The sequence below is a fragment of the Hyperolius riggenbachi genome, chromosome 3, assembly GCF_040937935.1.
Source record: "Hyperolius riggenbachi isolate aHypRig1 chromosome 3, aHypRig1.pri, whole genome shotgun sequence".
In the NCBI taxonomy this organism is placed as follows: Eukaryota; Metazoa; Chordata; class Amphibia; order Anura; family Hyperoliidae; genus Hyperolius; species Hyperolius riggenbachi.
In genome coordinates, this window is record NC_090648.1 from 139255513 (window position 1) to 139282391 (window position 26879).

Genomic DNA, 26879 nt, shown 5'->3' on the forward strand with positions numbered 1-26879 from the left:
GGACTGCTTTATTGAAGCAGCACAAGTAACTATTTATTTTTTGATTGGACTAAGCAGAGCTATTACTGTGTGTATATATAAATTATTTATGATGACTATTGTCTGAGAAATAGAACATTTTATCATATTTTCTATTGTAATTAGTTTAAATTCATTAGGAGTCGGTGCATTTTTTTCCCCCTGACTCCAGGTACCCAAAAACTGCTCGGACTCCTCGATTCCGACTCCACGGCCCTGGTGTACCACACCCTGGGAACAGATTTCCAATAGATTTCTGAATTAATCTATTGGAAATCAATCTAAACGCGTTATTGGACCATTAGATCCAATGCAACTCTATGGGCTATCGCTCTGCTCCTAGCAGCAGATGGACCTGGATTTTCCATCCTGTCAGATCAAATCGATCGAAATCAGCCGAAAATCGATCAATCAATAGATGTGATAGAATTTCCAATCGATTCCATAGAATCGATCGATGGCTAAAATCGACCAGTGTGTGGGCCCCTTATGACACAGGAAAGGAAGAAAATCGAGCCAATTAAAGCCAGCAATGCTCAATTTTCCATGTAACATGCTCGTAAAATATTTGTACAATTCCGAGGTATGTTAAGCTCAATCTACACGATACGATTCTTTGTGCGATTCGACTACGGTTCTATTTACGATCTGATTAAATCTGACATGTCCGGTCGGGATTCAATTCGATTTGCCATTGCAAAACAATGGCAAATCGAATTGAGTTGAATCGGGCATGTCTGATTTTATCAGATCGTAAATAGAATCATAATTGAATCGCACAAAGAATCATATTGTGTAGATGGGGCCTTAGAGGTGTATATAAGCCAGTACATAGTAAATTACATGTTGGGAAAACTTTAGTTCTTGTTGATACTTTTAAGCCTGTTGGGGAAGGAAGGGGCGTGAACTATTTCCTAAGATAAATAAAGTTTTACAGTTGCGCTCTTGACATAGATATAGGCATATACCATGCCCCCCTTCAGGAGTCCACTCACCGGATGTTGGGGTCTGCCGACAGACCACTAAGCGCATTCGGGGTATATGGCCAATCCCCCCCCCCCCCCTCCCCCCCGTCGCCCTCTAGGCTGTCAGCTAGTCCTCTGTTGTCCGGTCCGGATCTGGTTGAAAGTTTCCTTCCTTTAAGGGCTGCAGTGGTAAAAAACACACAGGAAGACCGGCTTCCAATAGTGTGATTCCGTATTTATTGTATTTATTTATGTATTTGCGTCACGCTTGGACGCAGGCTGGGATACCGGTGCACCGGCTTGGCGTCTCAGCGGCGTTTTCTATAGACGCATGGTAGACTAACATTGGGGGTTTCTTTGGCTGCCTTACGGGAGCGGAATCCTTCTATCTGTTAGTGTCACCTGCGCAACACTGTTTTTAATTTTTTATCAATAAATACGGAATCACACTATTGGAAGCCGGTCTTCCTGTGTGTTTTTTTTACCACTGCAGCCCTTAAAGGAAGGAAACTTTCAACCAGATCCGGACCGGACAACAGAGGACTAGCTGACAGCCTAGAGGGCGACGGGGGGCCATATACCCTGAATGCGCTTAGTGGTCTGTTGGCAGACCCCAACATCCGGTGAGTGGACTCCTGAAGGGGGGCATGGTATATGCCTATATCTATGTCAAGAGCGCAACTGTAAAACTTTATTTAGATTGAATTGCTGGCTATAACCCAGAGACTAAGCTGCAGCACTTGATTCATTTTAGGATTTGTTGAAGAATTCATGAGGGACTCATTTTGTGGGGACTATTTGCGATCTCTGAGTTGATTATATATGTAAATAGTAGAATATCCACTACATATTGTTGTTCTGGAGCGAGCGCTTTTTCACCCTAAATTTCCTATTTCCTAAGATAGTAGCATCTACCTGTGCAAATCCCTGCTGCAGGACAACTGGTGATCCTGATTGGGGACTTTAAAGCTCCATACATATGCTTGAGCAAAGTTGGCTGAGACGGTTTTATTGGCGTGTACACTAGCCCTCGACTGCCGCTCTACAAGCGATCTACCAGTCAGATCAACTTGGCCGTGTGAAGGTTGATTCCTTTGTGCATGCCACTCGCCCTGCCCACTGCGTGACGTCCTGTTTGCACCACTGTGTCATCCCTCTCTATTATTCAGTTGACTTCGTGTCTTTACAGCCCAGTCCAGAGATGTGGCCCCAGGAGATCAGGTCTGAAACCCTGACAGCTGGGGTGTATGCAGGCAATTTATGTGACAAACTAATCAAGAGGATTAGCCACAGATAAAAATGAATTTTGGCGTGGAGTTCTAGCACAAGACTAGGAAATCGTGTTCCTGCAATAAATCCTGCACTTCATCCTACATTGAGAAGATTGTCCAGTGTGCTGTGTTGGCTTCCTATTTAACCACTTCCCGACCGCCTAACGCACAGAGGCGGCCGGGAAGTGGACCCCGCAAGGACCGCCGTATAGACAAATGGCGGCGGTCCTTGTAGGGGCATGGACGGAGCGATCGCGTCATCTGTGACGCGATCCTCCGCCTGGCGCCGCTCACCCGCCGCAACATCCCGCCGGCCATACGGAAGCGCCGGCGGGATGTTAACCCGACGATCGCCGCATACAAAGTGTATAATACACTTTGTAATGTTTACAAAGTGTATTATACAGGCTGCCTCCTGCCCTGGTGGTCCCAGTGTCCGAGGGACCACCAGGGCAGGCTGCAGCCACCCTAGTCTGCACCAAGCACACTGATTCCCCCCCCCCCCCTGCCCCAGATCGCCCACAGCACCCAATCACCCCCCTAATCACCCATCAATCACTCCCTGTCACTATCTGTCAACGCTATTTTTTTTTTATCCCCCCCCCCCCCCCCTGCCCCCTGCTCCCTCCTGATCACCCCCCCATGTACTGTATGCATCTATCCCCCTGATCACCTGTCAATCACCCGTCAATTACCCCCTGTCACTGCTACCCATCAATCAGCCCCTAACCTGCCCCTTGCGGGCAATCTGATCACACCAATAGATCGCCCGCAGATCCGACATCAGATCACCTCCCAAATCCATTGTTTACATCTATTCTCTCCTCTAAACACCCACTAATTACCCATCAATCACCCCCTATCACCACCTGTCACTGTTACCTATCAGATCAGACCCTAATCTGCCCCTTGCGGGCACCCAATCACCCGCCCACACGCTCAGATTGCCCTCAGACCCCCCCCCCTTATCAATTCGCCAGTGCATTAATTACATCTGTCCTTCCCTGTAATAACCCACTGATCACCTGTCAATCACCTGCCAATCACCTATCACCCGTCAATCACCCCCTGTCACTGCCACCCAACAATCAGCCCCTAACCTGCCCCTTGCGGGCAATCTGATCACCCCCCCCACACCAATAGATCGCCCGCAGATCCGACATCAGATCACCTCCCAAGTGCAGTGTTTACATCTCTTCTCTCCTCTAGACACCCATCAATCACCCCCTATCACCACCTGTCACTGTTACCCATCAGATCAGACCCTAATCTGCCCCTTGCGGGCACCCAATCACCCGCCTACACGCTCAGATTCCCCTCAGACCCCCCCCCCTTATCAATTCGCCAGGGCATTATTTACATCTGTTCTCCCCTGTAATAACCCACTGATTACCTGTCAATCACCTATCAATCACCCATCAATCACCCGCTGTCACTGCCACCCATCAATCACCCGCTGTCACTGCCACCCATCAATCAGCCCCTAACCTGCCCCTTGCGGGCAATCTGATCACCCACCCACACCAATAGATCGCCCGCAGATCCGACATCAGATCACCACCCAAATCCATTGTTTACATCTATTCTCTCCTCTAAACACCCACTAATTACCCATCAATCACCACCTGTCACTGTTACCTATCAGATCAGACCCTAATCTGCCCCTTTGCGGGCACCCAATCACCCGCCTACACGCTCAGATTGCCCTCAGACCCCCCCTTATCAATTTGCCAGTGCAATATTTACATCTGTTCTCCCCTGTAATAACCCACTGATTACCTGTCAATCACCCATCAATCACCCGCTGTCACTGCCACCCATCAATCACCCGCTGTCACTGCCACCCATCAATCACCCCCTAACCTGCCCCTTGCGGGCAATCTGATCACCCACACCAATAGATCCGACGTCCGATCACCTCCCAAGTGCAGTGTTTACATCTGTTCTCTACCCTAAACACCCACTAATTACCCATCAATCACCCCCTGTCACTGCTACCTATCAGATTAGACCCCTATCTGCCCCTAGGGCACTCAATCACCCGCCCACACCCTCAGAATGCCCTCAGACCCCAGCCCTGATCACTTCGCCAGTGCATTGCTTGCATCTATTCCCCCCTCTAATCACACCTTGAGACACCCATCAATCACCTCCTGTCACCCCCTAGCACACCTACCCATCAGATCAGGCCCTAATTTGCCCCGTGTGGGCTCCTGATCACTCGGCCAAACCCTCAGATCCCCCTCAGACCCCCTTCCGATCACCTCCCCAGTGCATTGATTGCATCTATTTTCCCCTCTAACCGCCCCCTGAGACACCCATCAATCACCTCTTGTCACCCCCCCTAGCACTCCTATCCATCAGATCAGGCCCAATACAACCTGTCATCTAAAAGGCCACCCTGCTTATGACCGGTTCCACAAAATTCGCCCCCTCATAGACCACCTGTCATCAAAATTTGCAGATGCTTATACCCCTGAACAGTCCTTTTGAGACATTTGGTTTCCAGACTACTCACGGTTTTGGGCCTGTAAAATGCCAGGGCGGTATAGGAACCCCACAATAGACCCCATTTTAGAAAAAAAGACACCCCAAGGTATTCTGTTAGGTGTATGACGAGTTCATAGAAGATTTTATTTTTTGTCAAAAGTTAGCGGAAATTGATTTTTATTGGTTTTTTTTTCACAGTGTCATTTTTCACTAACTTGTGACAAAAAATAAAATCTTCTATGAACTCGCCATACACCTAACGGAATACCTTGGGGTGTCTTCTTTCTAAAATGGGGTCACTTGTGGGGTTCCTATACTGCCCTGGCATTTTAGGGGCCCTAAACCGCGAGGAGTAGTCTAGAAAACAAATGCCTCAAAATGACCTGTGAATAGGACGTTGGGCCCCTTAGCGCACCTAGGCTGCAAAAAAGTGTCACACATGTGGTACCGCCGTACTCAGGAAAAGTAGTATAATGTGTTTTGGGGTGTATTTTTACACATACCCATGCTGGGTGGGAGAAATTTCTATGTAAATGGACAATTGTGTGTAAAAAAATCAAAAGATTGTCATTTACAGAGATATTTCTCCCACTTAGCATGGGTATGTGTAAAAATACACCCCAAAACGCATTATACTACTTCTCCTGAGTACGGCGGTACCACGTTTGGCACTTTTTTACACCCTAAGTACGCTAAGGGACCAAAAGTCCAATGAGTACCTTTAGGATTTCACAGGTCATTTTGCGACATTTGGTTTCAAGACTACTCCTCACGGTTTAGGGCCCCTAAAATGCCAGGGCAGTATAGGAACCCCACAAATGACCCCATTCTAGAAAGACACCCAAAGGTATTCCGTACGGAGTATGGGGAGTTCATAGAAGATTTTATTTTTTGTCACAAGTTAGCGGAAAATGACACTTTGTGAAAAAAAAACAATTAAAATCAATTTCCGCTAACTTGTGACAAAAAAAAAATTCTATGAACTCACCATACTCCTAACGGAATACCTTGGGGTGTCTTCTTTCTAAAATGGGGTCATTAGTGGGGTTCCTATACTGCCCTGGCATTTTAGGGGCCCTAAACCGTGAGGAGTAGTCTTGAAACAAAAATGACCTGTGAAATCCTAAAGGTACTCATTGGACTTTGGGCCCCTTAGTGCAGTTAGGGTGCAAAAAAGTGCCACACATGTGGTATCGCCGTACTCGGGAGAAGTAGTATAATGTGTTTTGGGGTGTATTTTTACACATACCCATGCTGGGTGGGAGAAATACCTCTGTAAATGACAATCTTTTGATTTTTTTACACACAATTGTCCATTTACAGAGGTATTTCTCCCACCCAGCATGGGTATGTGTAAAAATACACCCCAAAACACATTGTACTACTTCTCCCGAGTACGGCGATACCACATGTGTGGCACTTTTTTGCACCCTAACTGCACTAAAGAGTCCAAAGTCCAATGAGTACCTTTAGGATTTCACAGGTCATTTTGAGAAATTTCGTTTCAAGACTACTCCTCACGGTTTAGGGCCTCTAAAATGCCAGGGCAGTATAGGAACCCCACAAATGACCCCATTTTAGAAAGAAGACACCCCAAGGTATTCCGTTAGTAGTATAGCGAGTTCATAGAAGATTTTATTTTTTGTCACAACTTAGCGGAAATTGATTTTAATTGTGTTTTTTCACAAAGTGTCATTTTCCGCTAACTTGTGACAAAAAATAAAATCTTCTATGAACTCACCATACTCCTAACGGAATACCTTGGGGTGTCTTCTTTCTAAAATGGGGTCATTTGTGGGGTTCCTATACTGCCCTGGCATTTTAGGGGCCCTAAACCGTGAGGAGTAGTCTTGAAACGAAATTTCTCAAAATGACCTGTGAAATCCTAAAGGTACTCATTGGACTTTGGGCCCTTTAGTGCAGTTAGGGTGCAAAAAAGTGCCACACATGTGGTATCGCCGTACTCAGGAGAAGTAGTATAATGTGTTTTGGGGTGTATTTTTACACATACCCATGCTGAGTGGGAGAAAGATCTCTGTAAATGGACAATTGTGTGTAAAAAAAAAATTAAAAAATTGTCATTTACAGAGATATTTCTCCCACCCAGCATGGGTATGTGTAAAAATACACCCCAAAACACATTATACTACTTCTCCTGAGTATGGCAATACCACATGTGTGGCACTTTTTTGCAGCCTAACTGCGCTAAGGGGTCCAAAGTCCAATGAGCACCTTTAGGCTTTACAGGGGTGCTTACAATTTAGCACCCCCCAAAATGTCAGGACAGTAAACACACCCCACAAATGACCCATTTTGGAAAGTAGACCCTTCAAGGTATTCAGAGAGGGGCATGGTGAGTCCGTGGCAGATTTCATTTTTTTTTTTGTCGCAAGTTAGAAGAAATGGAAACTTTTTTTTTTTTTTTTTTTTTGGGTCACAAAGTGTCATTTTCCGCTTACTTGTGACAAAAAATATCTTCTATGAACTCATTATGCCTCTCAGTGAATACTTTGGGATGTCTTCTTTCCAAAATGGGGTCATTTGGGGGGTATTTATACTATCCTGGAATTCTAGCCCCTCATGAAACATGACAGGTGGTCAGAAAAGTCAGAGATGCTTGAAAATGGGAAAATTCACTTTTTGCACCATAGTTTGTAAACGCTATAACTTTTACCCAAACCAATTAATATACACTGAATGGGTTTTTTTTAATCCAAAACATGTTTGTCCACATTTTTCGCGCTGCATGTATACAGAAATTTTACTTTATTTGAAAAATGTCAGCACAGAAAGTTAAAAAAATCATTTTTTTGCCAAAATTCATGTCTTTTTTGATGAATATAATAAAAAGTAAAAATCGCAGGAGCAATCAAATAGCACCAAAAGAAAGCTTTATTAGTGACAAGAAAAGGAGCCAAAATTCATTTAGGTGGTAGGTTGTATGAGCGAGCAATAAACCGTGAAAGCTGCAGTGGTCTGAATGGAAAAAAAGTGGCCGGTCCTTAAGGGGTAGAAAGCCCTAGGTCCTCAAGTGGTTAATGTGGACCTGAACTCTTGCACTGGACTGAAGAAATACATAGAGAAATGCACCCTGTACATATTTAGAGAGTTTAGCCTGTTTAAAGAGACACTGAAGTCTCTTAAAAATCATTATTTTTTATTTATTTTTTTTAATAACAAAATCCTCTTAACATATTAGCCCTAACTAAACCGCTGCATCTCCGAGGCTGTAATCTATCTAAATCTCCCCAAACGCGCCCTCCCTCTCCCCTGCAAAATCCACATCTTTCTTGGTCGTGGATTTTGCTGCCCTCTATTCTTCCGTGTGAGGCAGAGCTATGAGCTGCAGCCCTGCCTCACATGCGTCTGCCAGCGGCGGATCTCCGCCTCTCCCCCGCCCCTCTCAGTGAAGGAAGACTGAGAGGCGGCGATCCGGGCTGACAGACGCGCTGAGAGGCAGAGCTGCGACTCATAGCTCTGCCTCTCACGGAAGCGCTGCCCGGATTGCCCCCCAGGGAGTTTCGGGGGATTTAGTTTGATTAGAGTTGCAGGGATGCGGCGGTTTAGGTAGGCCTATTAAGTTAAAGTGCATTTTGTAATAAAAAACTTTTTTTTTTTTTTTTTTTTTTTTTTGGGGACTTCAGAGTCTCTAATTCATGTGTGTCTAATCGCAAGTTGTAATTTGATCCTCCCCTGTGTCACATGACTACCTATGGCAGATAAGCCCATTTGAAAGCACAGGCTGTAAACAATATGTCTGCTTCCATTAATCAGGTAGAAAGCAACAAGTAAAAACTGTGCAAATTGAATTTAGGATTTTTATCAGCTGTAACAAATGCATGTTTTTTGTTTAAAGGTTATTATGGTGTTGTGTATCTTTTACAGCAGAGAGGAAGTTCTGAGCTTAGGTCCACTTTAAGAACATGTAAGGGTCTTTTCACACTGTGTTCGTTGCAATGAACAAGAAAATCGCATCCCAGTGTGATGCAGTTGTATTTGTATGGTATGTTCACAACGTGTGGGAAGCCGCGGGTTCCATCGGAGTAACTCATAACACGCTGTGTGTTTACCAGATGACCTGAACATTTTTACAGCGGCAGTGAAACATACTTTTGATGTACCTGAATGCTGATCATTTGGCCTCGGCAGCTTTCTCTGTAAGGCCTGGGGCCCACCAGTTTGTTTTTTTTTGGTGGTTTTTTTTTTGGGGGGGGGGGGGGTGTTTTTGGGATCACCAGCAGTCCCACAAATTGATACCCTGATACGAGTGGATGGATGGGAGGTCTAGAAGCACTCTTTGAGTGATTGTGCTGCAATACAAGACTTGGGATGACTGCAAAATTGCTTTTGATTTCCGTGTGTGTGTGGGGGGGGGGGGGGGGGGGGTTGCAGCAGATCTCCCCACTATGACTAATTTTATGATGGCAGCGCGTTAAAGGCTGGTCCTTTTACTGTGGCTCTTGCCGTGTTGAACTTTGAGGGCAATTTTGAGGTTTTGATAAAGTTTGAGCTACTTGCTTTGTCTTCTGATGTCAGGACTCTGGTGCATAGCCCCGCCCCTAGCACAAAAGGAAACAGAAGGTCCTTTGACCTCTTGTGCCAGGGGGCTGGGGCTACATGTAGACTTGCCTACCTACTCCTTCCTTGCCTCATGCTGCCTCGCCTAGTATGGATGCAGAGACCAGGCCACAACCTCACCAGAGAGCTGTGAGAGGCCTCTGAATCAGGAAGTCCAGAAAAATACCAGGGATCAGCAAAAACCTTGATAGTGGCAGCAGCTTGCACTGCTGATAGTGCAAGAATGTATAGCATGGACTGGACAAATTGTCAAGGAATTCAGCAGCCAGTCTTTCCGATTGAGGAGCCAGCTCCATTGACAACTATCTGGGTCCTTTCACACTGCGCCCATTGTGTTTTTTTGAAGTGGGCAACATGATGCAATTCTATTTCTATGCTGCGTTCATCAGCAGTGTAATGAAGGGGGTTCAGGCGAATGCCCAACATGCTGTGCATTTACCGGACAACATGCGTTTTATAATGGCACTCTATGCTTCACATCACACTTCTACCGCGTGATGCGACCTGTCGACACTGTTGTGATCCTATTGCAACGTGCTTAATGTGAATAGACCCACTAATGTAGTGGCCACTAACGATACAATTTGCAGAACAATAGTTTACAAACTATTTTTCGTATGAATAATTGGAAATAATCATTTGGGACAACTAAGGGACAAAAATTCCTAACCAAGTGCATAAATCGCTTTAGCAAATGCAGAGGAAGATATATTATACACTTAATGGCAATGACAGTTTCCAGATGTTATAGGCAGCTATTGTATGTAAAATCAACCTAGTATTCAGCAGTTACTAGTTAGTTTAGCAACATGGTAAGACAATCATTTTACAGCCAATAGGATTGCAAGAATAGATTGCAAAAGTTTGTACAATGAGACACTTTTCCTTTCACTCTGATACATTTAATTTCCTTCTGAGAAGCAGAAAGGATATATGGTGCTCATTGCAAGTCTTCCTGTCACTGCCTGCTATTCCACATGAACTTTATATTCTGTTTTAAAATGCAGCACGATGCAGTACTGTTCTTGCTGCTCTGTCTCTTTACATTGCAGTCAGTGGGGAGCAGAGAGGGATGCAGGCTCTCTTGTAGCCAGTCTTCTCTCTCTGTTCAGTCACTCTTTTCTGGGTTAGCGCAGGGGCCATTGAAAATAGAATGAAGATTGAAAGAAACCCCCAGAATTTTTCTAAAGAGGGATTCAGGACCGGGGGAAAAAAATGAACTCTGCTGTGAAATAATCCTGTCTTTTGTGAAGGAACAAAGACACACATGCCATTATTACAGGTTGTGTGATTGAGATTTACATTTCCTGCGATCACTCCTTATTCTCTGGATTCTGTCAGTTCGGGAGATCAGTCAGGCCTCTTACATCTTCTTGCAATTTTGAGTGCCAACAATCCGTTTTATTTAGGGAGGTATTAAAAGTGTATCTCCACCTTTTGGTTTGAACAGAGTGTAAATATAAGTTCATTTATTTTGATAAACCAAATTATATATGTGGTCAAAAGTACCCTGTTTCAGAAATTGATGCTTTTCATGGATATTTAAAGGACAACTAAAATGAAAGTTACATGGAGGCTGCCATATTTACGTCCTTTTAAAGAGGAGATCCTGATGCCATTTCCTCCCTTACTCTCCTCTGTCTATTTCTCATGCTGAGACAATGCACTTTCTATAGTGAAGGGCAGGAAGCCCTTCACTATAGAAAGTGCATTGTGCCCTTCACTATAGAAAGTGCATTGTCTCAGCATGAGAAATATTGGCCAATCGGAGAGGAACAGAGGTGTGGGAGAGGAAAACTGGAGAGAAAGAGGCTTTAGCCAATCGGGCTGCATTAGTTAAGTCTGAGGGGAAGAAGAGAAGCAAAAAAGGACAACCCAGCATGCTTTGCAACTTCCTTTTTGTGTACCAAATGTTGTGTGTTCCCAAATAAGCCATGTAAACTGGGGAATGACCATTTATCAACAAGAAAAGTAATAGTGATTTTAACTTTTGGATTGCTTGGTTAGCATCCTTATTACTTGTTTACCAGATAAAAATAAAGAATTGATTTTTTTATTTAATACCAGACACTTACACTTTAAGCAATACCAGCTGCCTTGCTACCCTGCTGATCCTCTGCCTCTAATGCTGGGAATACCCGGATCATTTTTTAGGTAATTAGATAATTTCCAACATGTTCGATCTCCCTTTCGATTCGTTCGCCGCCCGGTTTCTGATAGAAGTGAATGGAAAAAAGATAAGAAAAACGAGCGGAAGATAAGAGAATCGAGTGGCAAAAACTATCAAGAGGAGAAATGCACGGCAGAAACGAACAGTGTATCCCCCACATAATACTTTTAGCCATCCGCCCTGAATAAGCATGCAGCATATCAGGTGTTGCTGACATTGTCAGATCTGACAAGATTGGCTGCATGTTTTGTTTCTGGTGTGATTCGGACACTATTGCAGCCAAATACACCAACAGGGTTGCCAGGCAACTTGTATTGTTTTAAGGGAAATAAATATGGCAGCCTTCATATACCTCTCACTTCAGTTGTACTTTAAGGTCAGCATCGGAGCTATCAAGTCATCTGTTCTTGTATCTGCAGAATGTGCACAAAGAGATCTCCAAATCTCATGTAGGAAGATGTTTTTATGCTCACTAGTCATAAGTCCATAACATTCTCCACAGAGCAGTGTACTACGGAACAGGAGAACTGGGTGCCATCCTTCGCAGCCATGGAAAATTGCGGTTACACGACACTGAGATGGTGTGATCGGGTCTGCCCGATAGCAGCTAAATCTAATACTTCATGTAGTGCTTTCAGGTAATGGTGAATCAGCTATTACTTTGGCTAGTAGTTCTTTTGGGTGCTGGGGGGTTATTGTTGAGCATTAAGAGGGGTGGGTCAATGTTGGGTATTAGGAGATGGGTTTAATGTGAAAATAGAAGGGGGTCAGTGTTGAGTATTAGGAGATGGGGTTAATGTGATAATAGGACAGGGATAGTGTTGGGTATTAGGAGGTGGGGTTAGTGTTGGGTATTAGGAGATGGGGTTAGTGTGAGAATAGGACGGGGTTAGTGTTGGATATTAGGAGATGGGGTTAGTGTTGGGTATTAGGAGATGCAGTTAGCAGCACATAACAGATTTTATAATTGACTTCTTCTGGTAACATGCATGATTCAAAGCTCTGTACCATGTCACCAGTCATTTGTAACATAGGTGTCTGGTATCGCTTTACTCACGATGGTTCAGAATCTGCCACTTCCATACTTGTGTGGATGTGCCCATTGCCTGATCATCGCAGCATGTTGCTTCGTGCATATAATTTGTTGCTATGCAAGGTGCACGGCATGAACATACCTTAAAGAGACTCCGTAACAAAAATTGCATCCTGTTTTTTATCATCCTACAAGTTCCAAAAGCTATTCTAATCTGTTCTGGCTTACTGCAGCACTTTCTACTATCACAGTCTCTGTAATAAATCAATGTATCTTTCCCCTGTCAGACTTGTCGGCCTGTCTGGAAGGCTGCCAAGTTCTTCAGTGTTGTGGTTCTGCTATGAACTCCCCCTTCCAGGCCCCTCTATGCACGCTGGCTGTGCATTATTTATTTAGGGCAGCTTCTCTCTTCTCTCTTATCTTTTACAAGCTGGATAAATCGTCCTCTGAGCTGGCTGAGCTTTCACATACTGAAGAATTACAGACAAGGGCAAAGCTGTTTGCAGGAAGAAACGAGCAGCCTGAAACTTCAGTGCTTGAGAACAGGGGGAAAGAAACACACAAATGATCTCTTGAGATTCAAAAGGAAGGCTGTATACAGCCTGCTTGAGTATGGATGTATTTTCTATGCGTGGACATACTGTACATCAACCTACTTCCTATTTTGGTGGCCATTTTGTTTGTTTATAAACAAACTTTTTAAAACTGTTTTTAACCACTTTTAATGCGGCGAGGAGCGGCGAAATTGTGTCAGAGGGTAATAGGAAATGTCCCCTAACGCACTGGTATGTTTACTTTTGTGCGATTTTAACAATACAGATTCTCTTTAAGGCTGGATTCACGCTGCAAATTGGCGTTAGCGGTGCAGTGCATGGCGCCCGCCGTACTGCAAATCTAAAAAAAGTTTGTAGATGTAATTTTACTATTTGGCCACAAGAAGTTCTTGCGTATAACTTCCCTATGCGTAGTATTACTATGCAAGCAGGAAGCAATGCGTGGACGTGTAAGTATCGGCTTTTGTGAATGAGGGCGCCATCTCATTGACGGGGACTTAGATCAATTAATGGAAACGGTGTTCCCATTAATTGATCTCCGGGCTAGCGATAGGTGGCGGTAACGAGTGTGGGAGTGCATGGCAGGGAGGGTCGTAGTAGCTACGCCCCTACAAGAAGATATGGGGAAATGCAGGGACGTAGTTGCTCGCCTCGGGGGAGGGGAAGTTGTTAAAATACAGGAAAAAAACATAAAGTAATTTCTCCAAGAGTAAAATGTGCTATAAATTTATTTTCTCCTATGTTGCTGTCACTTGCAGTAGGTAGTAGAAATCTGACATGTTTTGGACTAGCCCATCTCCTCATGGGGGATTCTTTGGGTTGTCTTTATCTTCAAAATAACTCAGTGAATGGCAGTGGCTCAGTCCATTTGCCAGACTACTGTGCAAAGAATTAGAGATGGCCTGCATCACTGAATAAGTGCTGGCTTACTGAACAGGAAGAGCTGAGATTCGAACCCTGGTCTCCTGTGTCAGAGGCAGAGCCAGTACCCTCTGCAGCCAATTACACGCAGGGCAGTTTCTAGGCTAAATTTCACCCAGGGCGAGGGTGTAAAAATTGCACCCCTTCCCCCACCCCGTGGACTCGCGAACCCTTACTCTTACTCTTTAGGGACAGTCAAAGGTCACAAGTAAATCTGCCTACTTACTAGTGACCAGCCGCTTATCCAGGAGGAAGCAAAAAACCAGGAAAACACAAAGGCGAAGAGAGCCCAGAAAGCCGATTCCTCCATGGGCGCTGCGTACTGACAGCCTGCAGTACCGCTACAGGACATCAGGTGTCATCACGCGGTGGTGTTGTGATGATGACTTGATGTCTGATGCAGGCAGCCCAGGAGGAGTCAAGAAGGGTGATCGAGCTGGTAATCTTCTACCATTTGGCTGCAACACGAGTCACTAGCTCACTAGCGGTTATGTCCGTCTGCCTGCGCCCCCTTCTTCGACTTGGCGGTCGCCCTGCCCGCACTGCCCAAGAAACAGCCCTGATTACACGGGTATATCTACCCCCAGATTTGTGGGTGTGTTCTTGGTGGAGCAGTACAGTACAACTGCATAGTGGTGTTTCTGACAGTATTTAGTCAGAGCTCTCAAAAGGTTACATGCTAGGCCATCATTAACTTGCCTGATATAGACATCTTTTAGGGGCAGTGAGTTGCTACACTAGTTTATAGGAAATTTTTCTGTACTGACTGCTTCACATAGTCAACATCTCATGTCTGTAGATATCTTCACTGCAGTAGCATCAGATTTATATACATTCAACAAAGCTATGGAAACAAATACATAAAAGTACTGTTACTTTTGTTGCGCTGCATGTGCCTTGCTGCCCAGTGTGTTACGCCTGAATTGGAATTATTACAAAAGCAGAAGCTCATTTAGGCATTTCTTTAGCCCTTTAGATGTGTAGGTGGTGACCTGCTTTCTGCTTTTTATGATAGTAGGGGTGCATGTGCTGTAGTGATTGTGCTTTTGCTGTGTACTGAGATCACGTACATCTCATTGTATGGCAGCTGGAGAAAGGAGTAATTGTTAGCAGCAGGCGTGCCAACAGAAACGTCCCTTCTGGTTAGGTCTTCAGGAACAAGGTTTGATGGTTGAAGCAGGTCTTGAATTTGCGCTGTAATTCAGCAGCAGCTGAACCTACAGCACTGGATGGGAAGTCACTGCCCAGAACACCCACTGGTGTATTGGTGTTACTGGGGTGGAAAAATGAAGAGTAGCTTGAAGTGTAAATACTATTTGCAGAAGGCCCTCGGTGTAAAGCACTGTATACATGGCTAACTAAAGTCGGCTGGGGCGGCCGATAACGACCGCCTCCACCAATAATCGGTTATGTGTACAGTGGCCCCTGGCGGATCAACCTAGCCAAGCAGCGGCTAACTCCAACTTTTGTTCATGCTTCCGCCCGCCCCCTCCCCCACCACCACATGAAGTCACACATGTGCTTCTCCGTCATCTCTCCGCCCCCGCATAGTGCCAGAACGTGTTGTCAGCTACTCAGCTGTCGCATACTTGTACAGGCCAGCCAGCTATGTCACTCAAGGGTCCCAATCCCCGACAGGCAACATTCATCAAAGGTTTGTATGTGCCTTTAAAGCCGACAGGCTTCATATTTACTGAAAGTCTTTTGTTAAAGCGGATCCGAGATGAAAAACTAACTAGAACGAGTAACTTTCCTATATATCTTATCTAGCTGCAAACAGCTTCAATAGAATATGATTATTTCTTCCTGTGATACAATGACAGCAGCCATGTTGTTTGTAAACATTACACACAGCAAGCTTATCTGCATCTTGAGCACTCAGCCTGTGAAAAAAAACCTAACCCCCCTCCTCCCTTCTGCCTCTGAAAGCTCTGGCTAGTAATACCTCCCCATCCTCCTGCTCAGGCTGAGCTCCCATGTGCCCTTGCTACTCCTTGAAAATGCCTTGGCTCTCTGAAAACCTGTGGGCAAGGCTTGTTTAGTTTATAGGGAATAAGAGTATTACAACAAAAACAAAAAAGTATTTGCCATGAGGAATGCCCTATAAACAACAATAGGAAAGGAACACAATTATGCAATGAGTAAAAGTTCATCTCGGATCCACTTTAATTTAAGGCTAGGTTCACAGTGCTCATTTGCATTGCAGAATAATTCTGCATGTCAACTCTCTGCCCATCCAATGCTATGGGCCTGTTCACAGTACTGTGCTGTAACTTATGTTCTAACTCGCTGCATGCAGGCTTTGTGTTTTTAAGTTTATGCCCAGTCTCTCTCTATTGCAGTTCACACCCATGACTTATACATTATGCAACTCACCATGGTGAACCTATGGTGTTTGTATGTTCTCTTCTGAAGCACTCTAGTTACATACATTTACTCTGTGTGAAGTCCCATTCATCAGATATCTTCACTTCCTGTCTGTAGACTTGCTGACAGGAAGTAAGTCTACATCGGAATGTTGTCCTGGTTATAGTGCACCAGTGGAGATATCATCTTTTTAGTTGCAATCTACATATGACACATTTGTAATATTATGAGCCTCCGAGGAAATGAGTCACCAAAATGTGCCAGGCATGGACATATATGTTGTAATGTGGATGCAATTTTCTTATGGCTGCTTAAATATGGAATTATGTTAATGTTATGTATACGGCATTGAATGATTACACAGCTTTCAATTTTTTTTTTTTTAATCTAATTAAAACTTCTGTTTTGATTGTTTCTGATATACCATGCTAAGAGAACTACCCATAGCCTTTTGGTTGGCTTTTCTGCTGGCTTTAATTGGTCTTGGATAAAAGTTGACATTTTACAAATATTTTGTACTAATATTGGCATCCTATTGTGCATTATATCCATTCACTATATGTACATTTTATGGTTTGTGTGTTTTCTCCTGTAGTCACATTAGGGTTCACATTAAACCGGAGATTCGGAAAGTGCATCTTGCCGTTTCCATCCACCATGTATGCATAGTCACCCATCTGCTCACCGTCTAGCTCGTGTCTGGTAACTTCCGATATTCCCATCGTCCACGCTGTCCTCCGCCTCTGTTCAATCCACAGACCAGGAAGCATAGGGCTTCCTGTTGGTTTGTAGGGGGGAAAAAGTGAATTTGACCTAGCAACATGGAGGATTCACATTGGTCTACTATGAACCATTGAGAATTTTCTCTTTTGTAGGAGGATTCCCATTGGTTCTTTTGTAAGCCAATGGGGTGCCCCATGCTCCTGGGCTCAGATCCCCTGCAGTAGTGGAAATGAAAACCCAGGGGACAGGTAAGCAATCTGCATGTGGCGACCAGCCTTTTAGGGACGGACACCATCCGTTCCTATAGGCTTTCATTGTGTCCGATTTTTGGTGTTTGTGGCGCGTTTATGGGACAGTCTCATGAAAATGCAGCAAGTTGGAAGGTTGCAATTGCAATCCCATCCATGGGTACTCAGTTCGAGTTCCATTTGACAGTGTAAACGAATCCTATTAATAACTTAGGCTGCATCTACAGCACAATTTCGTGTTTAACTTTGTACCTGAAAACGCAGCATTTTAAGCTCAGTGTGAACCGAACCTGGGTTTTATTTTTTTTATTTTTTTGTTGTTTTCCCTAAAATTGTCACAAATGAATGCTTCAGGCCATGAAAATGTAGCGCAGGGTTTTGCAAACCAGTAGTGTTCTGTGGGACCCTTTTAGTGCTTTTGGGACGTTTGACCACTTCTGCGTGACAAAATAGTCCCTCTTCACCATTGTCTTTGAACAAAATGGTCCCAGTGCACTGCTGATGCAATTGATGCAATGAATTGATGTAATATGTGGCACATCAACAAGCTCTTTTATTGGTCGTCGTCTTCTTTGGATGTGTAGGGGGCAAAGGAGGGCACTTCTAACTAAACAAATTTGGGGGAGGCATTTCACGGTGCACATTCAATGCCCACTGACACCAATAGATGGGCATGTTGGGCGTGCTGAAGCCCACTGATCACTTTGGTGGTAGGGGATGATTATGCATTTTAGCCACTGATGCCATTGGTTATGAGATATTGACTGACTGGGGTGACTGCTGCATTTGTTAATGGGGAGTAGTGACTGCTGCATTTTGTAGCGGGGAGTAGTGACTGCTGCAATTGTAGCGGGGAGTAGTGACTGCTGCATTTGTCATTTGGGGACTGTTGATTATTGAACAGTACACTAATACAAGCACCAAAATGAATTACTTTAACATTTAACTTGAAAAGATTTAACCATTATTGGTGTATACATATAATAGCTTCTGTAAAAGTATTAGTAGTTGTAGGTATAATTTTCATGCTGGGGTTCCCAGAGATCCAAACATTTTCAGAAGTGTTCCTCCAGGTAAAAACAGTTTGAGAAAGACTTATCTAGTGTGTGTACAAAACTTCGTTTGATGTGAATACTAAAGTGTTCTCTAAAACACTATGAAAAATGTCATGTATGAATGTGTAATAGTATACCACAGGGTGTTGTGCAATAGCTGCTATTATGATTCTTATTACTTTGCAGTACTTGGGTGGCCAGTTTGCTCAGTTGTGAATTGTGCTGCTGTGTAGATAATCTGATTCAGCTCTTTCTGATCCCCAGAGTAAAAGGTGTTATTTTTAGTCTATAGTGAGTGCTCTGTAATGTGTACACAAACACTGGAATCACACCCAGCTGCACATAAACTTGGCAAGGTGCAGATTCATGAAGATGGATGTGTTTACAGAAACCTATGCTGCTAGTACATTCATACCATTTCCTCTTTTATTTCCTGTGGCCAGTAGTTAATAATTCCCCCAATTTGAGATACTGCAGTTGTGCACTGTCTATAGTGAATAGGAAACATTGATTACTAAAAATTGATATATTTTTTTCTGATCTGTGATAAACTGGCATGTGTTCATATGTGCTACAATAATAGTAAAGCAGGGGTTTCTCCAGAAATTAATTTAGCTGTGTAGCGTGACACTGAGGTGGGGGAATATGGGGGGGGGGGTGCCAAGGAGGGGTTGTGTCCACTAGTGGGTGTTATCTCATGCAACATATATAGTTAAGGTGGCCATACACTGGTCGATTTGCCATCAGATTCGACCAACAGACAGATCCCTATCTGATCGAATCTGATCAGAGAGGGATCGTATGGCTACCTTTACTGCAAACAGATTGTGAACCGATTTCAGCCTGAAACCGTTCACAATCTGTTGTGGTTGTGGTGGTGCTGCTGCCCCCCCCCCCGGCCGCATACATTACCTGCTCCGCCGGCGCGACTCCCGGGTCTCTCTCAGCTCTTCTCCGTCTCCGCTCTGGTCTCCGGCCCCGGCATGCTTCACTTCTTCCTGCCCGGCAGGAAGTTTAAACAGTAGAGCGCCCTCTACTGTTTAAACTTCCTGCCGGGCAGGAATAAGTGAAGGCATGCCGGAGACCAGAGCGGAGACGAGCGGGGGCAGTCGCGCCGGCGGAGCAGGTAATGTATGTGGCTCTATTGCGTCGGTCGTCGGGCACTCGAACGCCGCTAGCGATGCTCTCTTTACCCGCGGGCGATCGACGGTTATTTTTCGCACGGCGCGATCGACTGGATCGGACGAAATGGATCGAAATTCGGCGTGAAGCGCGAACGATTGGCAGCAGATTCGATCCCAGTGATCGAATCTGCTGTCGAAACGGCTGTAAATCGGGCCAGTGTATGGCCAGCTTTAGTGTGAGGGGGGCACCCTATGAAGCTACATTTAATAAAAAATAAAAATCCTGCCTGCTGAATGAAGCAGACTAGTTTTAGTTGCTGTCCACTCTGTGCAGAATCTGAATTGATTTCCTTATTTTTATGTGGGGAAAAAAGTGGATTTTTTTTTCTTTAAAGAGTAACTGTCAGGCTGCAAAGGCTAATTTAAACCTATATTCTCCTGTGTTAAACAGTTTAGAAGGAAGCCAAAAAGGCAATACTGAAGTTAAAAATCTCTCTTACTTTTAATGTGTGCTTATCAGCAAAGCTGTTAGACCCAAGCTCTCAAAAGGACGAAAGGCTGCATACCATACTGCAAAGCATTCTGGGGCTGCTTGGGTCCTCCCCTCGGCTGCTGGTGAGAAAGTACAGGCTCATGTTACAACAGCTTAGCACTGAAAAATCTCAGGGCAGAGTACACTGCAGGAGTCCACTATTGTTCCTAGCCACATGGCTAATCAATATTCACTGCACAGTAGTGTTATTCATTAAGGATCTTTTGTGTGAGTGAATCATCAGGAAGCAGGCAGGACATGAGGACACATTTGGCTTCATAGGAGACAGACAAACATGGAACCTGCCATGAGCTGTCAGGAGCATCATTCTCTGCAAATACTATATAAAAATTCTGTGAAATCCAAACGTGGACAGTGAAATGCATATGTAATGTAAGTACAGCCAATCTCTAGCTACTGATGTGTTTTTTTTTTTCTCTGAGACCCTATACCTAACAGCTCCTCTTTAAAACTATGACTGGACATGTTATCATGGCAATATATTTGGTTGCTGGAAAAGCCCTCTTTTTATGTCTAACAGAAGCAGTGCGCCGTTGCATGGTGTATCGGTACTATACACAGTGCAATGCAAGTGTCATTCCATTGATAGGACAGATCAATCCTTTTATCTCTGTTATGTGTGTTTTACATAAATGTCCTATTACGTGCTAGAATGTCGTAGTGATTTGTGTCGCAGAGGTTAATCACCACAGCATTCTCCATCTACTATATTGTAGTAACTCAGTTGCTAAGTCTCTGGCAGTTCCCTGCTGAATCGCTAGCGGCTGAAATACTTCCGCATTTCGTGTTCGTAACAGATACGTTACCTGTTGGTTTCTGATACATGATGGATAGAGGATTTCCTTTTTTTGACAAGTTTTCAATTTCTGGAATGATTCGCTTTACAGGGATGGAATCCAGTCTGTCATATTTTGCTGAAAGTAACACTATATATTAGGTGTTTATTTCTGTATCTGGCAGTATGGTTGTATAATGTACTGCCTTATTACTTCAGTGACACTGACTGTTTTCATTGAGTCCCTGTTAAGCCTTGATGAGTGGTAGTGTTCGGCTGGGCTCCCTGGCTTGAATGGCCTCTCCCTAGCCATGTCGCATCCTTGCTTGCATTTGCCACACTGGGGACACTGTCACCTGGCCTCTGCACTGCTATGGAGGCCAGGCAGATGTTGCCTAAGGAGATGAATGGGGGAGATAATGGCTAAATTCATGGTGGGATTCTGATCCATCTTTGGGGTCTCTCTAAAGCCTTATAGAGTCCCTTTTGTGACAACAACCAGTGCTGCTGAAGTAGTTGGGCTGTATACTTCACAGCATTCATGCCAGATAGAGAACAATTGACCCAATGCAAGATCACTTTAACCTTATAATGGCAACAGAAAGACCTGTGCAGTGTACACCCTCCTATGCACGGTGAGCGATATGCAAGGACATTGGACATTGCAGAGAAAAGCATTGTATAATGTTCCCAGTGTTACACTGCTGTGCGATGCCTTTTGCACTGTTCTGTATGGGTTAGCAGTGTACCAGATAGCCTCACAGGTTGGCATGTGTTGTTTGTAACATACAGCCACCATACACCCTCATTGTGCACAAGCTGTAACGAAAAAGTCTTGTATTATTTTTCAGAGTAATGAGCAACCAGTGTGGGCTGCTTTTGTCCCAAGTGTCCTGGCACCCCTGTGAACATAAAGGTGCCCATACACACATCTGCATCCCCTCATGTGGCAAAACAGAAACCATTCCCTCCACACACAGCACATCGATCTCAATAGATTTCAGCTGTGCGTCTGAACTGCTATCAATGAAGTAACAAACTTTGGCTGAAAGGTATCTTTGGAATTTCTATGGTGCTAACAGAATTCTGTGTTAATTTTAGCTGGACTCCTCTCTCTCTATTGGATGAATCTGCAGTGCTAGAAAGCAAATGCTTCTCTTGTCCTGAGGCAGTTGCATAAAATTGGCTTTCTCTTCTGACCTTACCATGAAAATTGTAATACGAGTATATGGAATCCTTTATATTATTGTAACCAGAGGATCACCATTACAGCCAGACTCCTTTTAGGTCAGCAATGGCAGCCTCCTGTCGTCTCATGTTTTTGCACCTAACCCTTTTACAAAGCGCAGTCAAGCAGCTGAGAGGCATGTCAGCTGAAAATGATCATGAAAGCTTTCAGGAGTACAATAAGTTGTTCAATGATCTGTACACAGTTAAGAAAAAAAAATCCTCCAAAAATTCAGGTATTGCCTGTAGTATGCTTATTGCCACTACATATTGCCTGTAGTATATTTATTATTTATTGTATTTATAAAGCGCCAACATATTACGCAGCGCAGGACATTAGTTTAGGTTACAGACAATATTTAGGGGTGACCTACTGCAATATGACAATACAGAAATACAAAAAAAACAGATCACACAGCACAGTATGAGTACCAGGTAATGCTTTGTCAGTCACTGGATGGGAGCATGGAGATTAGGCAAGTTAGGTTCACTCAAATGCATAGCATGGGTGCACAGTAATGGAGGTGCATGATCAGGTAGGACACAAAAGGAGGAGGACCCTGCCCAAAGGCTTACAATCTAGAGGAAGAGAGGTAGGGGACCAGAGTTCAGCTACGGGTTTAGAGCACTTGTGAGGGGTGGTAGGTCAGAGTGAAAAGGTGAGTTTTGAGGGCCTTCTTGAAGATGTTGGCGGGGGGCTGCCCTAATGGATGGAGGTAGGGAGTTCCATAGTGTTGAAGCAGCTCTTGAGAAGTTCTGGAGGCGTGCATGGGACTGGGTAATGCGTGGGGCGGTCAGGCGAAGTTCACTGGAAGAACGGAATGAGTGGCTAGGTGTGTACCTCTGAGTAAGATCAGAAATGTAGGTTAAACAGGTTTTGTGGACATATTTGTAGGCCAGACACAGTATCTTGAATCTGATTCTTGACTGGATAGGAAGCCAGTGGAGGGATTCACTGAGGGGAGCCGCCCTGGTGGAGCGATGGGAGGAGTGGATAATTCTGGCTGCCGCATTCATGGACAGCAGTGGGGCAATTCAGGTCATAGGGAGACCAGACAGAAGAGCATTGCAGTAGTCAAGACGGGAGATTATGAGGACACGGATGAGGAGCTTGGTGGTGGCAGAGGTCAGGAAAGGGCGGATCTTGCAGATGTTACGAAGGTGGAAGTTGCAGGACTTTGTGAGGTTTTGGATGTGGGGAGTGAAGGAGAGTGCGGAGTCCAGGGTGACACCCAGACAGCGGGCTTGAGAGGTAGGGCGACTAGTGTGGTTAATAGTGACGTACATCTGGGAGGTTCAGGAGGTTCATAAATTCAGTTTTGTCTAGATTTAGTATATATGGTGAATCGTCTTTGCCAGTACAGTGGCTTTAGCTGTATACCCCAGTACTGTCTGTACGGTATACTGTAATTTTTGGCGTGTAAGACGCACCTAGGTTTAGAGGGCAAGAACCGGGGGGGGGGAAATATAACCTGGTGCGTCCATATTCCAGGAGCGTCTTATATTCTCCCTCAATTATTGTGTCCCTTTCTGTCCCCATGTGTCCTTCTCTGTTCTGCTCCCTTGTGTGTCCTCTGCTCCTCTTTCCTTCCCCCCCCCCCCCCCAAATTGTCTCCCACTTGCTCCCACTGCCGCGCATGACTTAGAGATCTGTGCTCTAAGTATGGAGCCCCCGTCTTAATTTTCCCGCTGGCTCCTGGACTGGACAGACTGGCTTCTGTGTTCCATGTTCATTTAACCACCCCTGTTGTTTTAAGAACTTTTGACCTAGTATGTTTTTGAATAAGTGATTTGTAAAATGAACTACTGCATTGTTGTTGAATGGTTTCTTCTCAGTGTGTGTTTTTGATACAAATGTCTTGGCCACAGCCACATAAATGCTTTTATTCCTTTGAGTTACTTAAATTAAAACTTTTGTCCTCCTCTCATTCCCAGCTTTTATGTGGCGCTCGTAAAGATGAGGCTCAGGACGCGGAAGGGGTCTCCGCGCAGCAGTCACGGGCCTGCCGGGCGAACTGCTCGCACCAAGAGGAAGCACTCTGAGGAGGAAGAGGAGGAGGAGAGCTCGCCTCTGGGAGACAAGCTGCCTAAATCAGAAACCGGTTTACTTTCTACCCTAAAAAATTTCATCAAAGGCAGCACAACAAAGGTTAGTGTGGTTATAGTGGGTTGTGGTTGGATGAATACTTTTCACATGTTTACAGCCAGCAGTCCCATGTCCATCTTGAGTGTATGTGTTAACTAGGGTGGTCAGTTAGATGCAAATAATTCTGAGTTAATGTAGGATTAAACAAATTCTGTAGTCAAATTTATGCAGCTTGAAAATGAACCAATGGAATCTCGCCAAGGTGGAATTTGCTTAGTCCAGTGATGGCTAACCTTGGCACTCCAGCTGTGACAAAACTACAAATCCCATCATGCCTTTGCCTCTCCGAGTTATGCTTAGAGCTGTCAGAGTATTGCAATGCCTCATGGGACTTGTAGTTCCACCACAGCTGGAGTACCAAGTTTAGCCATCACTGGCTTAGTCCATTGCAAGCTGCATACACTTGCATGCAAAAAATGCATAATTCTGAATCAACTCAGAACTATTTGTATCTCATTGACCATCTTTGGTGTTCACCTATGGAAAAGAGGGGGCAAGGATATTGGGATTAGCAATACTGGTCAATTGTGGTTTTCAGAATTGTCTGTCAGAGTCCCACCCTTTATAACCTCTGTAGCTGGCAGCAGAATTGATTTGAGAGCTCCTTTACTTGGGCAGCTGCATTACAAGCAGTTGGCATGGCAGTGATGAGGCATCTGTTCCATGAAGGCATCACTGAGCATGGCGGTTCTTCGCTGCCCGGAGACCTGTGTGTCAAACACTGACCTAGGTGGGGTTACATTGCTGCCATTCAGCTGCATTAAATTATAGCCAGAAGGGGCTATGTGACTGTGAGACCGAAGACTAAACTATGTGCCAAGTGCGCCATTATGCTTCTGTGTGAAAGCGCCCTAATCTATTGTCTTCTATAAATAACATTACTGGGCAAAGCATGTGTCTTGATTTCTGTACTATTGGAATGCCTGATTGTGTGAGGTGCACCAGAAGAGCTTGAGGCTAGGTTCACAATGGGATGTTGAACACAATGCATCTGAACAAAAAAATTGTACCGCACACTATTTCGCATACAGTGAGGGTACAGTGAAGCATACAGACAATGAAAAGTATGCTCCCCTGCACCTTTTAACCTGTGTGTTTAGCAGTAAGTCACTGCAGCAGTGTGTTACCTTAATGCAACACATTACACCACAACGCTAATGTTACATTGACATCAATGCAGTGCGTCGTTCCGTGTTGCAATGCCTCCCTAACATCGCTTCATAACGTACGTTTGTGAACTTAGCCGGACTTGAATTATTTTGATGTATGATATTAATTAATGCTGCCTGTGTAAGGAATTTGTTTTGACAGCTTTTATATTTTCAGGAGGATCGCGAGAATCCCCCAAAGCGAAGCAGGGTGGAGCGTGACCTCGACAACAACCTCATCACCTCAACTCCACGTACTGGTGAAAAACCAAGCAAACCGATTGCCCGTGTGAGGCGGAAAAGTCAAGTCAATGGAGGTTGGTAACGTTTAACCATTACTGTGAGAACTATACTCTTGTTTAAAAAATAAAAAGTAACTGAAATGTGCTCTATTTCCTGCTGTGCAGACATCCATTCCGTTGAATGGAGAGATTCACAGAATTGAAATGAGTCAAGGACATTTTGCAGTGGTGTTTTTTCTTTTTGTTGTTTGTTTTTTTTTCTTCTCATTTCAAAAATGGTCAATACCAGAAATCAGTAGTTAGCATGGGTGGCATATGCATCTATTACAATGATGCCTCACAAATAACTTTACTAATGAGTATGTACTATAGATATTTGGACTGACAGAATCCTTGATTATCCCAGATAAGCTTTTCAAGTCAACACAAATCTGTATTAAAGAGAAACTCGTTGGTGTTCTTTCCTTCCCTGCTACATTTGTCTGTAAATATAGAAGGCTGCTGAGACCCCATCAGGTCTTTGAGGATTAAATGGATCCAATGGCTGCCACAGCCAACACTCCCCATGACTGTGACCACTTTGGCTAGCAATCGTTCACCTTTCTAGTGTGTGTACGTTCAAATTCATCAAACTTTATCTATACTCTAAAGCACGGGTGTCAAACTCCAGTCCTCGAGGGCCACGTCTATACTGGTGTTTAGGATAGACCGAGAAATGGAGAAATGTGTTGATGAACCACACCTTTTCTGATTCAGTCCCATCAATTTGAGCTGTGCCAAAAATGTGTGAGGACCTCGGCCCCTCGAAGACTTGAGCTTGACATCCCTGAACCCTAAAGCATTATAAACTGCATAAGAACAGCTAAAACCATCTTGTTTTAAAGAGACTCTGTACTATAAAAAAAAAAACCCTTGGCGGGGATACTTGCCCCAGGAGGGGGAAGCCTCACAGTCCCAATGAGGCTTCCCTGACCTCTGAAGCCTGCAGGAATCCAGTGCTGCCTCCCCTGAATCCTCCCTCAACCCTCCTGACAAGCTTGAAAAGGCTTGATTTATTATTTACCTTTCCAGGATCCAGCGCAGGCGCACTAGCGGCTCTTTGTTCCGGCTAGACGGAAATAGCAGAGCCAAGTCGTATCCGCTCTACTGCGCAGGCGCAAAGGACTCGCGCCTGTGCAGGAGAGTGGATCGATCGCGTTCCGCTATTTCCGCCTTAACCCGATGGAATAGCAGCTAGTGCTCCTGTGCAGGATCGCAGTAGGTAAATATTT

The 26879-nt window shown here is 44.5% G+C and overlaps 1 protein-coding gene across 1 annotated transcript in view; it reads left to right on the plus strand.

Annotated features, from left to right (window-relative positions):
• CTDSPL2 (CTD small phosphatase like 2) overlaps positions 1–26879 on the plus strand; it is a 76348-nt gene that overhangs the window by 17675 nt on the left and 31794 nt on the right. The window contains exons 2-3 of the mRNA XM_068274982.1: positions 24008–24221; positions 25545–25683. Of these exons, the coding sequence (XP_068131083.1) occupies positions 24030–24221; positions 25545–25683 (331 nt within the window). The 5' untranslated portion in view covers positions 24008–24029. The remainder of the gene's footprint in view (positions 1–24007; positions 24222–25544; positions 25684–26879) is intronic.